The 11,837-nt window shown below is 46.7% G+C and overlaps 2 protein-coding genes across 2 annotated transcripts; one reads left to right on the top strand and one right to left on the bottom strand.

The window, feature by feature from the left end:
- Positions 1-473: 473 nt before the first annotated feature.
- On the top strand, positions 474-4,249 carry LOC136482984 (uncharacterized). The gene is made up of 6 exons (XM_066480124.1): positions 474-807; positions 1,564-2,112; positions 2,468-2,570; positions 2,930-3,048; positions 3,162-3,302; positions 3,435-4,249. The coding sequence occupies exons 1-6, from the start codon at positions 541-543 to the stop codon at positions 4,023-4,025; spliced, it is 1,770 nt and encodes a 589-aa protein (XP_066336221.1). The 5' UTR covers positions 474-540; the 3' UTR covers positions 4,026-4,249.
- A 298-nt stretch (positions 4,250-4,547) lies between these two features.
- Positions 4,548-8,543, bottom strand: LOC136482983 (F-box/LRR-repeat protein 3-like). The gene is made up of 7 exons (XM_066480123.1): positions 7,590-8,543; positions 6,511-6,633; positions 6,282-6,386; positions 5,768-6,167; positions 5,549-5,678; positions 5,163-5,457; positions 4,548-5,076 (listed from the first exon to the last, which is right to left on the bottom strand). The coding sequence occupies exons 1-7, from the start codon at positions 8,247-8,249 to the stop codon at positions 4,807-4,809; spliced, it is 1,983 nt and encodes a 660-aa protein (XP_066336220.1). The 5' UTR covers positions 8,250-8,543; the 3' UTR covers positions 4,548-4,806.
- Positions 8,544-11,837: the final 3,294 nt, after the last annotated feature.

The following is an 11,837-nucleotide window of genomic DNA, read 5'->3' as shown; positions in this document are numbered from 1 at the left end:
AAGTATCTACTGACAATTTCTAAATGCCATCCATAGGTAATTTCATCATTTTTTAGTTTTGTCGGTCATGTTTTTCCAATATGCTCCTAGAAGCAGGATAAGTTTGCGTACGTGTATGTATAAGGATGAGTGGATGTGTATGTAAGTTTATGAGTCTTATCTATTTCACTTTTATTATATTTTCTGTTTCTATGTGTTGTGATATAGGTTAGTTTACAATGTTTTGGCATGGGTCTGACCTAGTGACCCAAAGAAATGGCCCTTCGTCAGAAACTCGCGAAATTACAGTATCACATAATCGAATGTGATCGAACTTTTTAAATCAAATGTGATCGAACTTTTTAAACAAAATCATCAGAAACAAAAAAAGAAGAAGAAAACAAATCTGAGAACTTAGGGTAATTCTGTCCATCCGTCCATAAACCCGTGTTACCCGTCCTCCCAATTTTAGGCGCGGGCCCACGCCAGCCACGCCTCCGCTCTACCACCAGCTCCCGCCTCCCAGCAGCGCGCACCGGCACCACCGTCGATCGCAGAGTAATGGGGGCGAAACGGGCCGCGTCGGCGGCGGGAACGGCGGCCCTAGTGTACGTCTCGCTGTCGGGGCGCCTCTCCCCGGCGTCTGGCGACGAGACTCGGCGGCGGAAGAGCGCGGAGGAGGAGAGGTGGCCGGAGCGGGCGCCGGCGAGCTGGAGGGAGGCGGTGGCGGTTCTGTCGAGGACGGCTGGGTTCGCGTACGCCGAAACGCTCGGCAAGTGGCCGCTCGGGGACATCGCCTTCGGGATCAACCACTACATGCGCATCCAGGTGCTGTCATCGTCGTAGGAAGGCGGCGCGCGGTGCGTGTGTTCTTGCTCGGATAGAAATGTGGCTCTGTTTAACCATGATGAAATAGAAAAAGATTGGAACTTAGAGTGTGTGTGTCAAACTTGCTTGATTGTTCTTGTTTCTGTCGAGAAAATAAAAGAGCAACTGGAGAAAAAGAATGCTTTTTTGGCGTACTTTCTGGTTCTGGATTTAGGATCCAACAATGGAATGGAGTAACAGATGCTACCTTGGTCTGCGATGTTGCAATTTCTCCTTTTTCTATTCATATTATGGTAGCTCGGAATTTTTGCATGAACATCTAGCTGCTTTTTTCAGTTATTCGAGGTTGCCAAACAGAATATGTTCTGTCAGTTAACTTATTGCATTGGCAGCTCTAAAGAATTCAGGATAATTAGGATTTCTGACAAATTACCCTGTCTAAGCTTTGCTTCTCACTTCAATTTCTCCTACTGTAGGTTATGAACTTGTCAAATCTAATACAAGACTTCCCAATTTTTAAATTTCAGAAAAATGCAGTTTTATTGGCTGATTGTCCATCTGACAGTTTTCTGGAAAGGGACTAAAATGTTGTTAAATCTCTGGTGAGATGTAAAGAATCACCATTTGGTTTGTTAGTGAAAACTCATGATTTTGGCCATCTGCTTTGTAACATTTTTTGATGCATGATACTGAAAAGCATTCGTTTCCTCAAAAAAAAATACTGAAAAGCATTCTCTCATTAGTGTTTATTTCCAGGGCAATCTGCAGCATGAGTACACTGGCAGCAATTGTGTGCCCCTGGATGGTCCTGGAGTAAGGCAGGAGCTGATTGGACTTCTCAGATACCTCAGACTCTGCATGTTCTTCTCCAAGAAGCCATATGAAGTGTTCCTAGAGTTTGGTGGTTATGGACAGAGTGATATTCTCATAAGGAAGTCGAAGTCACAGGTTTGTATTACCCTGAGCCAGCTGATGTTCTACAGCATACGTTGCAAGTGGAGATACCTCATAGAACTTTGTGATTCTATTCAGTTTATGAAGCCTGCATTCACGGTTGTCTGCGATGAAAGTACCAAATCCTTCATCCTTTTCATTCGGGGAGCGACCAGCACTAAGGATCGTCTGACTGCTGCAACTGCTGCAGAAGTTCCATTCCATCATTCAGTGTTGCAAGATGGACGTAGATCCAATTTAGTGGCTGGACATGCGCATTGTGGAATGGTTGCTGCCGCTCGTTGGATTGCAGATCAGGCCATTCCATGCCTAAGGAAAGCAGTCGAACAATTCCCAGACTACAGAGTTAAGGTAATTTTTTACTCTTTTCTGATTTTCTGATTCTGTTACAGTGTACACCATAAAAGATGCGCGTGAGATTTGATTTATGTGGTCAAACAACACATGTTATTATGATATTAAGTTAATATCAATTATTGATTTATTTTGGTTAACCAAAAAAAAATAATCCCCTAGTATTGTTGTTTAGTTTACAAGGAACTCAGTGAACCTAATATGAGTAATAATGTGTCTGTTTGTCCTCTAAAGCAATCAATATTGGGAAAATTCAAATAAAAAATACTGCATATCTGAAGCTAAAGTAAATAAGTAATGCTTCGAATTTGCTTCTGGCTGACAGAACTGCACTATTTTAATCTAATTTTAGATCATTGGGCATTCAATGGGAGCTGGTATTGCTGCGATATTAACATACATGCTACGCGAGGACAATAAGTTATCATCATCCTCATGTATTGCGTTTGGACCAGGTACAGAATTCAAGTCGAAACTAAGATTTGGCTATCAAACACATCAATATCAACAAAAGAAGTAAAAAATAAAAAATCATGGCATGCTAACTTAAGCATAGCAAAGTTCACTGCCATGGATTCTTGTTAACACTTTACACTGATATAATTTCTTAGTATTGAAATATAAAAGTAGCTAATCTAAAACAAACAACTATCTAATACCCAACAGAGTACTATGTAGGAGCAACCATAAGTTTCCACAACAAAGCTGTCACATTCCCCTTTTCTTGGTATCTGGTTGCAAGATGTGCCATATAAACACCTGTTATTAGATGTGCTCCTATGGTATTCTAACACTTTGAAGTGCTCCTGTCCAGCTGCTTGCATGACCTGGGACTTGGCTGAGTCAGGCAAAGACTTCGTTACCTCTGTTGTCAACAAAAACGACATGGTGCCATCTTTCGGCAAAGCTTCAGCTGCCAACCTTCGCACAGAGGTTAGAGGTACCCCGTGTTTACTGAGTTTCAAGTAGTAGTGACGTCTGGAACTATGAAACACACTTTCTCCCATTAATTAATAGCCTTTAAGTTGTCTTAAAATCTTATGCAGGTTATGGCATCGTCATGGGCTCCAGACCTCCAAGAACAAATTCAGCAAACAAGAATCTTGGGTTTTGTAAATAGCTCTGTGAATTTCATGCGATCCCACATTCCCTTTGTATCCAACACAGGGTCTGACAACACTCCTATGGTAAACCCTAAACACCATGTTCTTTGAAGAAACTCATTGTATTACTGTCATATTGATGTGGCCACTCTCCAAAAAGCATTCTTTGATGTTTTTATTTGTAATTCACTGAACTGATTCCTCATGCCATCCCAGGATGAGTTGAACCTTTCAGCAAATGTGCGTGCCGCTGTGCAGAAGCACTCTTCACTGTCCTGCTGGTCATCTGTCGCTGTTAATACGCAATTTCTGGAGGCTCTGGTGAACCCCACTCAGGGCATTCCAGCATTGATGCCTGCATACAGAGGAACCGAGCAAAACACTGAAAAGCCAACAATTGCAAGAGAACCAGCCTCATGCTTTCCTGGAGAACTCAACCGTCAGAAATCAGATTCAGTGGAGACTGACCCAGAGGAGAAAGCAACAGACCAAGAACACATGGATCAGCTTCTGAAGGCCTTGCGATCATCGCAAATGGTCTCCCAGGATCCTCACCAGCTGTACCCTCCGGGCAGAATCATGCACATGGTTGAGCTGCCAGCACCAGAAGGGCTGAGCACAGGCGAGCAATGCCACCAGAATGAGGTAGTTGCCATCTATGAGACCCCTCGCAGCATGTATGGCAAGATCCGGCTGGCGAGAACCATGATCAGAGACCATTACATGCCGAGGTACATCGAGGCGATGGAGATGCTGATCGACAAGCTTGCAGAGGATGAGGATGACACTGACAACCGGTTGGACTAACAGATGAACCCCAAAAAACAGAAAGGAAGAAGATTGATAGGGAGTATTGATAGTATAGATTAACTTGAACTTACTTATGACTTCAGGCTAGAATCCAGATTAGTGCAGATTGTTGTATCGTCAGCCATCGCAGGAAGAGCAGAAACATCTGCGTTTGTTGCTGAGGCTTGAAGGAACGACTACTGTTATGTTGTGTATTAGCAGTACTTCAGGATTACATTTTAGATAAAAGAATTCAGTGAACAATTGTGATTCTTGGACTTGAGAATGCTGAATGTTTGCTGTTTGGTTGTCCGTGATGTTTGTAAATAAGCAGGGGCAATATTTTAATTATTGGGTTGCGATTATTAGTTGTGATTCCAACCAGGGTGTTGGTTGTAAATATGAGAGGCTATATGCAGTAAAAATAAATACGATTCAGTTTAGGGATCTAATTAGAAAATTTTGGGGACTGTTTGCAAATATTCAGGCAAGAAATGGACCAAAATGGGGGTAAACTTTGACTACAGATGCAGGTGATCTTACAAAGTTCAGGCCAAAAATGCCAGTTAGAGACGAGTTCCGAAAATGGACAGTAATCATAATGTGGGAACTCTGAAAGTTTGCACACTGTATTGAAGGACAGGTTATAGACACCATCAGTCTCAGCTACATGATCTTCTACAGTCTCAGCTGGGCACTGTTTGAGAGGTGCTCTCCGCGCTTGCCACGCGGTCTCAGCTGGGCACTGTTACTGATCTCAAGGATGCCTGTCTCCTTGATTTGACAGGCCAGTTCAAGCTCATCCCTTGTAGACGAGTGGCTTGTCGACCCAGCGGACACGGCAGCCACAGGCCTGCAGCATCTGGAGCAGCTCGGTGGAGAGCACAGACCTCAACCCACCCAGCAGCTTCAGCTTCTTCAGCCTCCCACACGACGCTCGCAGCGCCATCTCAAACCCTTCAATGGAGACCCAGGAGAGGTGAACCATCTTCACGTCCTGGAGGCACCTCAGTGAGCCCAGCAGATGGCCAAGGCCCAGGCCAGTGACTTGACAGTAGGAGATAGTAAGCTGCAAACAAACCGGACAGCAACCTGTAATGTCCCTGATGCTTCACAAATTACAAAAGGAGAAGATGAAGTCGTTGAGTTCTTTACTTGTCTAAGGTTCTGGGAGTATCTTGAAAGAGCCCACAGGCCAGCATCATCCACAGAGTAACAGCGTTTAAGGTCCAGTTCTATCAGGCTAGTGCAACCAATGGCGATGGAGGTGATCCCAATGCCTGTGATGCGCACCAGGCATCTCAACTCCAGGTTTGTGAGTTCTTCCAGAGCGCTTACATGCTTCAAACCAGCATCGGTGATTTGGGTGCAATAGCATAAGTTTAGCATCCTGATCTTCTTGCAGCCACTAGCTACAGCTGCCAGCCCATCATCAGTAATAGCACTACAACTGTGGGAAAGATAAACAAGTGTGCTTTAGTTTAGAGACCAATGATTAATCAATAAATAATTTCTAAAGCATAAATATAAATATTGATTACCGGTATAGATCAAGTTCCACAAGCTTTCCACAGTTTGAACTAATATAAACAAGGCCTTCATCAGAAATGCTAGAGCAGAGGCCAAGCTTCAAGATCAGCAGTTCCGAGCAACTTGCCAAGTGCTGCAAAGCTGAAAATGTGGGATTTCAAATGATGAGCTCAAATTTAGGAATGAACTTTTTCCTATAAAAAAATATGGCACAGCTACTTTTCAGTTACCTGCATCATTAATACGACAGTCAGTGAGGTCAATCTCCTTAAGGTGGGAACAGAGGGTTGCGATTGGCTCTAGTCCCTTCTCACTTATAAAAGGGCAGGATTCCAGTCGAAGGCATTCAATCTTTCTACAGTTCTCGGCAATTGCAGCAAGGGCATCATTTGTAAGAAGATGGCAGCATGTCACGTCGATAGTCCTTAAGTCACAGCAATGAGCAACTAGCGAAACAATACCATCATCTGTAACGCCATTGCATTTGCTAAGCCCAATCTCAACCAAATTCTTGCAGGTAGAACCAATTGCCTGAAGATTTGAGGCAAAGATTTCAAGGCCATCGAGTCTTAAAACAGTCAAAGTTTCGCCTATTGTTGATAATTTGCTCAGAACACAAGTCTCTATCTCCTGCAAGTGCGACCGCAGAAGGTGAACAACCATTGGAAATGCGAATTTTACTGCTTAAACGAAATCATGGTCTCAACGATTTGTTCTCGAAAGGCAAAGAGAAAAGGAACTCACATGCAAACTGTGTGCAGCATTTATTTTTCGGAGAAATCTTTGACCATCTATGAGTGAAGCTAAGCCCAGAGAAGACACATGGTGACACCTCGATACATCAATACTCTAAAACAGGTAGAAATTGAAAATCCAGTAAGCACATAGGCACAGAGGTAACAAAAGGAAAGCTGGCAGCACATATTAAAGTATGAAGTTCATACAAGATCAGCATCCTTGCAAGGTGTTATACCTGCAGCGAGTTGCACATACTTAGCATTTGTAGGCCATCATCATCTATAAACAAGCAGCTGACCATTGCTATGTCCTCTAGCTTCTCAAGAGTGGAGAGTGATCTAAGGGATTCATTGGTCACCTGGGAAACAAGACATAAGAAATTTGAGCATTCTTAGATACAAACAAGAAACAATCAGAACCGTCGAGCCGCATTAGGTATATACTATATATATTGTAGGTAGATAGCAGGTGTACATATGTCATGAATTCAAATGGGCGAGTGAACCATACCCTTGTAAGTGAAATTTAGTCTACACATATACTAAATTTGTTGACAGAACCTAAGTACATTTAACGAAATTCTAATGGACTTTAATTCTCTGACATCTGGAGCCAAATTAATAGAAAGAATTGACCAACCAACCAATATCAAGGTGCTAATTACGCTGTCTCAAGATAAAACATTCTTGGTTATTGTTGTTGCTGTAAGAAACAACCAATGTTTAATCAGACACTTTACCAGCAAGAAAATGCAGGAAAGCTGAAAATGCATCAAATATTCGCGAGGGAACCAGGCAACCAGCCCAAACACTAAAACCCAAGTGTATTCAAATGGGCGGGTGAAGCATAGCCTTGTAAGTGAAATTCAGTCTACTTATGCACCAAATTTGTTGACAGAACCCAAGTACATTCAACGAAATTCTAATGGACTTTAATTCTCTGACATCTGGAGCCAAAATTAATAGAAAGAATTGACCAACCAACCAATATCAAGGTGCTAAGAAATTCAGATCACAGAGCTTCTACTTATGCTGTCTCAAGATAAAATATTCTTGGTTATTGTTGTTGTTGTAAGAAGCCCAAACACTAAGAAAAAAAAAAGAATTTTGAATGGAAAACAGCCTCCTATAAACAATTTCTAATGGAAACGTTGCACACTCGCTGTACCCAGTCCACACATCATTGAACGCTACGAATTCTGGAGAAGTCAGGTGGTCAGGTCACAAGCAGTACCAATTGATTCAATGAGAGCAATCTCAGTTTTTTTCTCAGTCCTACTGACACTAATAACTAAATTTGAGATTGAGGCGCTACCTTGAGGTAGGAGATGTCGACGCTGCGCAGTTCGGGGCACTTCTTGGCGAGCAGCTTGACGCCGATGTCGGAGATCTCGCGGCACCACTTGACGCTGAGCCTCTGAAGCCCGGGGCAGCCGACGGCGACCTTGGCGAGCCCGACGTCGGTGACGCCGAGGCACTTGTCCATGACGAGCTCCCTGAGCCCGGCCGCGGCGAGGGCGGCCATCTCCCTGTCCCCGGCGGCGACGCAGTGGGAGAGGTCGACGGCCTCGAGCCTCGGGCACGCCGCCACGAGCGCCTCCAGGCCGCGCCACCCGACGCCGCTGGCCCGCGCGAGCAGCACCCGGCGGACGGGCAGCAGCAGGCCCGGCGGCTCGGCGGAGGAGCCGGGGACGGGCAGCGCGGCGGCGAGGGAGGCGTCGTCGAGGCCCGCGCACGCGGAGAGGTCGAGCGAGGACAGCGCCGGGAACGCGCGCAGCGCCCGCGGGAGCGCCTCCCGGCGGAGCACCCGCGCGGCGCGGCGGGACGCGGCCTCGGCGCGCGCGAAGGCGCGGCTGGCGAGGCGGCACGACTTGCGGTCCCGCGGGTCGCGGACGCCCGCCAGCGCGTGGGCGAGTAGGTCCAGCGAGAGGGACTCCACGCCTGCGCCGGCGCTGGACCCGGAGTCGTGGCTCATCGCGCTGGTGCGCTGGGCGAGATCCGAGATCCGATGGATCCCGCGGGTGGACGGTGGCGAGCGCGGCGGGAAGCTCGAGCGACGGTTCGCTAGCTAGCTGGCTGGCTGGCGAGGAGAGGCTTGGTTGTGTTGGGACGAGAGCAAGGCGAAGACTGCGGCGAGTGGGCGTTGGCCAGCGGCGGCGGGGGTGAAGAATGGTTGGTTGCGGTGGTGGCGGCGCGGCGAGGGCGGGTGGTGGGTGGAGAGAGAATGGGAGGAGGGGAGCACAGGAGTTGTTTATTAATGGTGGTGGAAGCAGGAAGTGTCACTGAGGTAACTGACAGATGGGCCCTGGTGTCGTGGATGACGTTGTCTGTGTGGTTCTCGCGGACAGGTCCCTGAGAACTTGTGATATTGCAACGATGGCCGTCCTAGTGTACTACACTAGTACTGGTACAATGCTGTGTTGCAGTGCAGATCTCAGCTAAAATCGGATACAGTCACAATCAGTGTATGCCTTTGGAAATAGAGAGATCTCCAGCATATATACCGGTGAAAACTCGGTTGTTGTGCTGCTTTCCTCCGAACATGTATAAGAAAAAAATGATTGAGCAAGGAAAAGGTTGATGGTTTCTGCGGCTGATTCTGGCTAATTCTACGAGAAAAAACACAAAAAAGTTCAAGCGAACAGGGCTAGTACATACTCTTTTTGTCCTAGAATATAAGGTATTGACTGAAGCATTTAAAATGTATTCTAAATTATAAAATATCCTACCAGGAATGGCAATAGGAACCATTATTCCTACCAGAAATGCTTGTATAATTTATATAGCTAAACCCTCACCGGAAACTATTCCCACCGGGAACAGCCCTCGCCGAACGAGGCCTAAGGGCTTGTTCGTTTAGGGCTGGTTATGGGCAGGAATCAATCCTGGTGAGCACTTTCTATATAAATTACACAAGCAATCCTGGCTGGAATGATTTCAGGGCACGAATCCATGTCAACCGAACGCAGCCTAAGGGCCTGTTTGGAATGTGGGATTTTTTTCCTATTCCTGTGTTTTTTTTATGAAATTAAACTGATTCCTGTAAAATTCCTGTGTGATTCATGTGAAATTAGTACGTTCCAAACAAGCCCTAAGCCCTAGGACTATGTTTTCTGGGCGGAAGCTTCCGTATAGGATTCCATGTGACTCTTTCGTTCACCGGGTTTTTCTCTCACTGCAAGAGGGCCCGCCCCACATGTCATGGTCGCCGAGCAGCCGAGATAGGCGAACTGACACGGCCGGCCAGACGGGAGGAGAAAAGAAAAAAAAGAAAGGCATCACGGTCCGCCCGTGGGGTCCCAGAAAAGGAGCCTGGCCGGCCGTACGTATCCAAGGCCGGGCGTACCTGTGCGGCCTCCTGCTGGTGGCGGTCGGTACGGACTTCTCATCTCAATCTCAACGAAAAGAAAAAGGGAAAAGAGTCAACGCATGACGTGTCCCCACGACGCCGGCCAGATCCAATAGGAAAGTTCAAGGTGGTTCGTTCAAGACCATCGTTTTTAATATGCAACCACCACATGATATTCCTCCAAGCGTGCCCTTAAACCCGGCTTGATCTGTTTTTTTTTTTCATCTGGAACAATATTTTTCTCTCACAAATTCCTTCAGCATTCCTCCAAACCATCTAAATTTCTCCAGAATTCCTCCAAGCGAACATGCCCATTATCAGCTTGCTTGGTTATTGGTTAAAGATTTTTGCTCTATTATTTAGAAACCAAGTAATAGGAGTGGGAATAGTCGCAATGTGCTTGGCTTTATAGTTGAGTACAAATGATGTTATTGTAGTTACTTGGTGTAAGTACTTTTGGGTTGTAATGAACTGCTACGCTGATTCAATTCGCTTGTGGTTAAGGGAGACCGGAATACTTTTTATTTCTAAATCTAAAAAAATATGTATGTATGTCCATCGGTCGTTAATTTACTGATGATGAGTTCATGAAACTTGACTCGTATATATGTCTATATATATCTGATCTAGGTCAAGCTTTGAAAACTTTGATTTGTACTACTGATAGCATTTAAAATATTTAGTTTGAACAATTCAAACATTAGTCTTAATAAGTAGTCTAATAAAAATTTGTATTTGTTTATTTGTTTTGTATACTCCTATGTTATTATAATATAAAAATCATAGAATCGATTGTAGGATATTGTTCCTATTTGAAGTTATATGAGGTATAACTATTTCTTTTTTCATCTTAACCGCACAACAAAACATATAGATTGGACCATCCAAATATCCAATCGATTGCCTAATGTGGATGACCTTAACCAATCACACGATTCCATCCAACCTTGCGCTGCACCAAACGCACGGAAAACGGTAAAAGGAAACAAACAAGAGATAATTCCATGTACACCATTATAAAAGATTAATCTTCCTTCTCAGCCACCGAAAAAATTCATCTTCCTTCTCAACCACCGGTTTGGTTTTTTTGACCACTGTACGCCACTTCTGTCAAAACGGCAGCTAACAGGAGCGTAAAATGTTCTTTTTGCCCTTCTTATAGGTGGGGCCCACACATCATCTTCTTTCTCGTCTTCCCGCCACTCCACCCGCCATCGAGCGCCCCCTCGCCGGCCCGGCGCTGCTACTCCGCGCCTCCGCCGCCAAGCGCTCCTCACCGGCCCAGCTCTCGACGCCTTCCCGCACCTCCGCGTGGCCGCCCCCAGCCCCGCCATCCCCTTCTTTGTCCCGCTGCTCCTCGCCGTTGCCCCCGCGCAGGAGGCCGCGAGTGCCGGAGCGCACGGCCGACGCCGCAGAGCCACGCGGCGGCGAGTGTGACCCCCCCCCCCCCCCCCCCCCCCCCGCCCCCCCGCGTCCGCCAGGGGGGCGAGGTGGTGGCCGCCGTTGCCCCTGCGGCAGGAGGAACGGACGGCGCAGTCGAGATCCATGGCGGGCAGGAGGGCGTGTTGCCGAGCTCTGAGAGCGGATGATGGCGCTGGGCAGCTCGATAGCTGTCGGCGGCGCAGCCTCCGTAGCCCCTGCCTCACTGCCGCACCGGACCTGCTCGCCGAGGTCGCTCGAGGTGAGTTCCGCCACCTGCTCGTCACGGGGCGCCTCCACTCGCTGCCGAGGACCTCTAGGCGTGTGCAGGCACCGCCACCGCCTCCCACGAGAGCGCGGGGCACCGCCGCTGCCGCTGGCCTGGCGTGGTGGTGACGGGCGGCGCAGCCGAGCAGCCTGTGGTGCAAGACAGCGAGAGGAAAGGATGGAGAAGATGACACGTGGGGCCCACTTGCAAGAGGGGCAAAAAGGGCATTTCGAGTTCATGTTAGCTGCCTTTACCACAGAAGTTGACGGTAGTGGCGTATAGGGTTAAAAAAATCAAACCAAGCAAGACGAAACTTTTTTTAGTGGCTGAGAAGGAAGATACATCTTTTATAATGGCGCATAGGAAATTTTTTTTTAAAAAAAATAGCGGAGTTCGTGAAACGAAACGAACATGAGTGGTATGGGCTATATATACTGTTGGAAAAGGGATCCCATTTTTGAAGGAATAGGCCACTGCAGAGGCCTGCACATGTAAAAGCCCATGCCACTGCAGGTGGGCTCGCGGCC

This window comes from Miscanthus floridulus, chromosome 9 (genome assembly GCF_019320115.1).
Source record: "Miscanthus floridulus cultivar M001 chromosome 9, ASM1932011v1, whole genome shotgun sequence".
NCBI lineage: Eukaryota > Viridiplantae > Streptophyta > Magnoliopsida > Poales > Poaceae > Miscanthus > Miscanthus floridulus.
This window is presented reverse-complemented; position numbering and strand designations above follow the sequence as displayed.

Excerpts from the sequence above, each read along its gene's own strand:
- LOC136482984 (XM_066480124.1), top strand. The coding sequence starts at position 541 with ATGGGGGCGAAACGGGCCGCGTCGGCGGCGGGAACGGCGGCCCTAGTG. Across the intron at positions 808-1,563 it reads ACCACTACATGCGCATCCAG|GGCAATCTGCAGCATGAGTA; the intron begins GTGCTGTCATCG and ends GTTTATTTCCAG. Across the intron at positions 2,113-2,467 it reads TCCCAGACTACAGAGTTAAG|ATCATTGGGCATTCAATGGG; the intron begins GTAATTTTTTAC and ends ATCTAATTTTAG.
- LOC136482983 (XM_066480123.1), bottom strand. The coding sequence starts at position 8,249 with ATGAGCCACGACTCCGGGTCCAGCGCCGGCGCAGGCGTGGAGTCCCTC. Across the intron at positions 6,387-6,510 it reads GTATGTGCAACTCGCTGCAG|AGTATTGATGTATCGAGGTG; the intron begins GTATAACACCTT and ends TACCTGTTTTAG. Across the intron at positions 6,168-6,281 it reads ATGCTGCACACAGTTTGCAT|GAGATAGAGACTTGTGTTCT; the intron begins GTGAGTTCCTTT and ends TCGCACTTGCAG.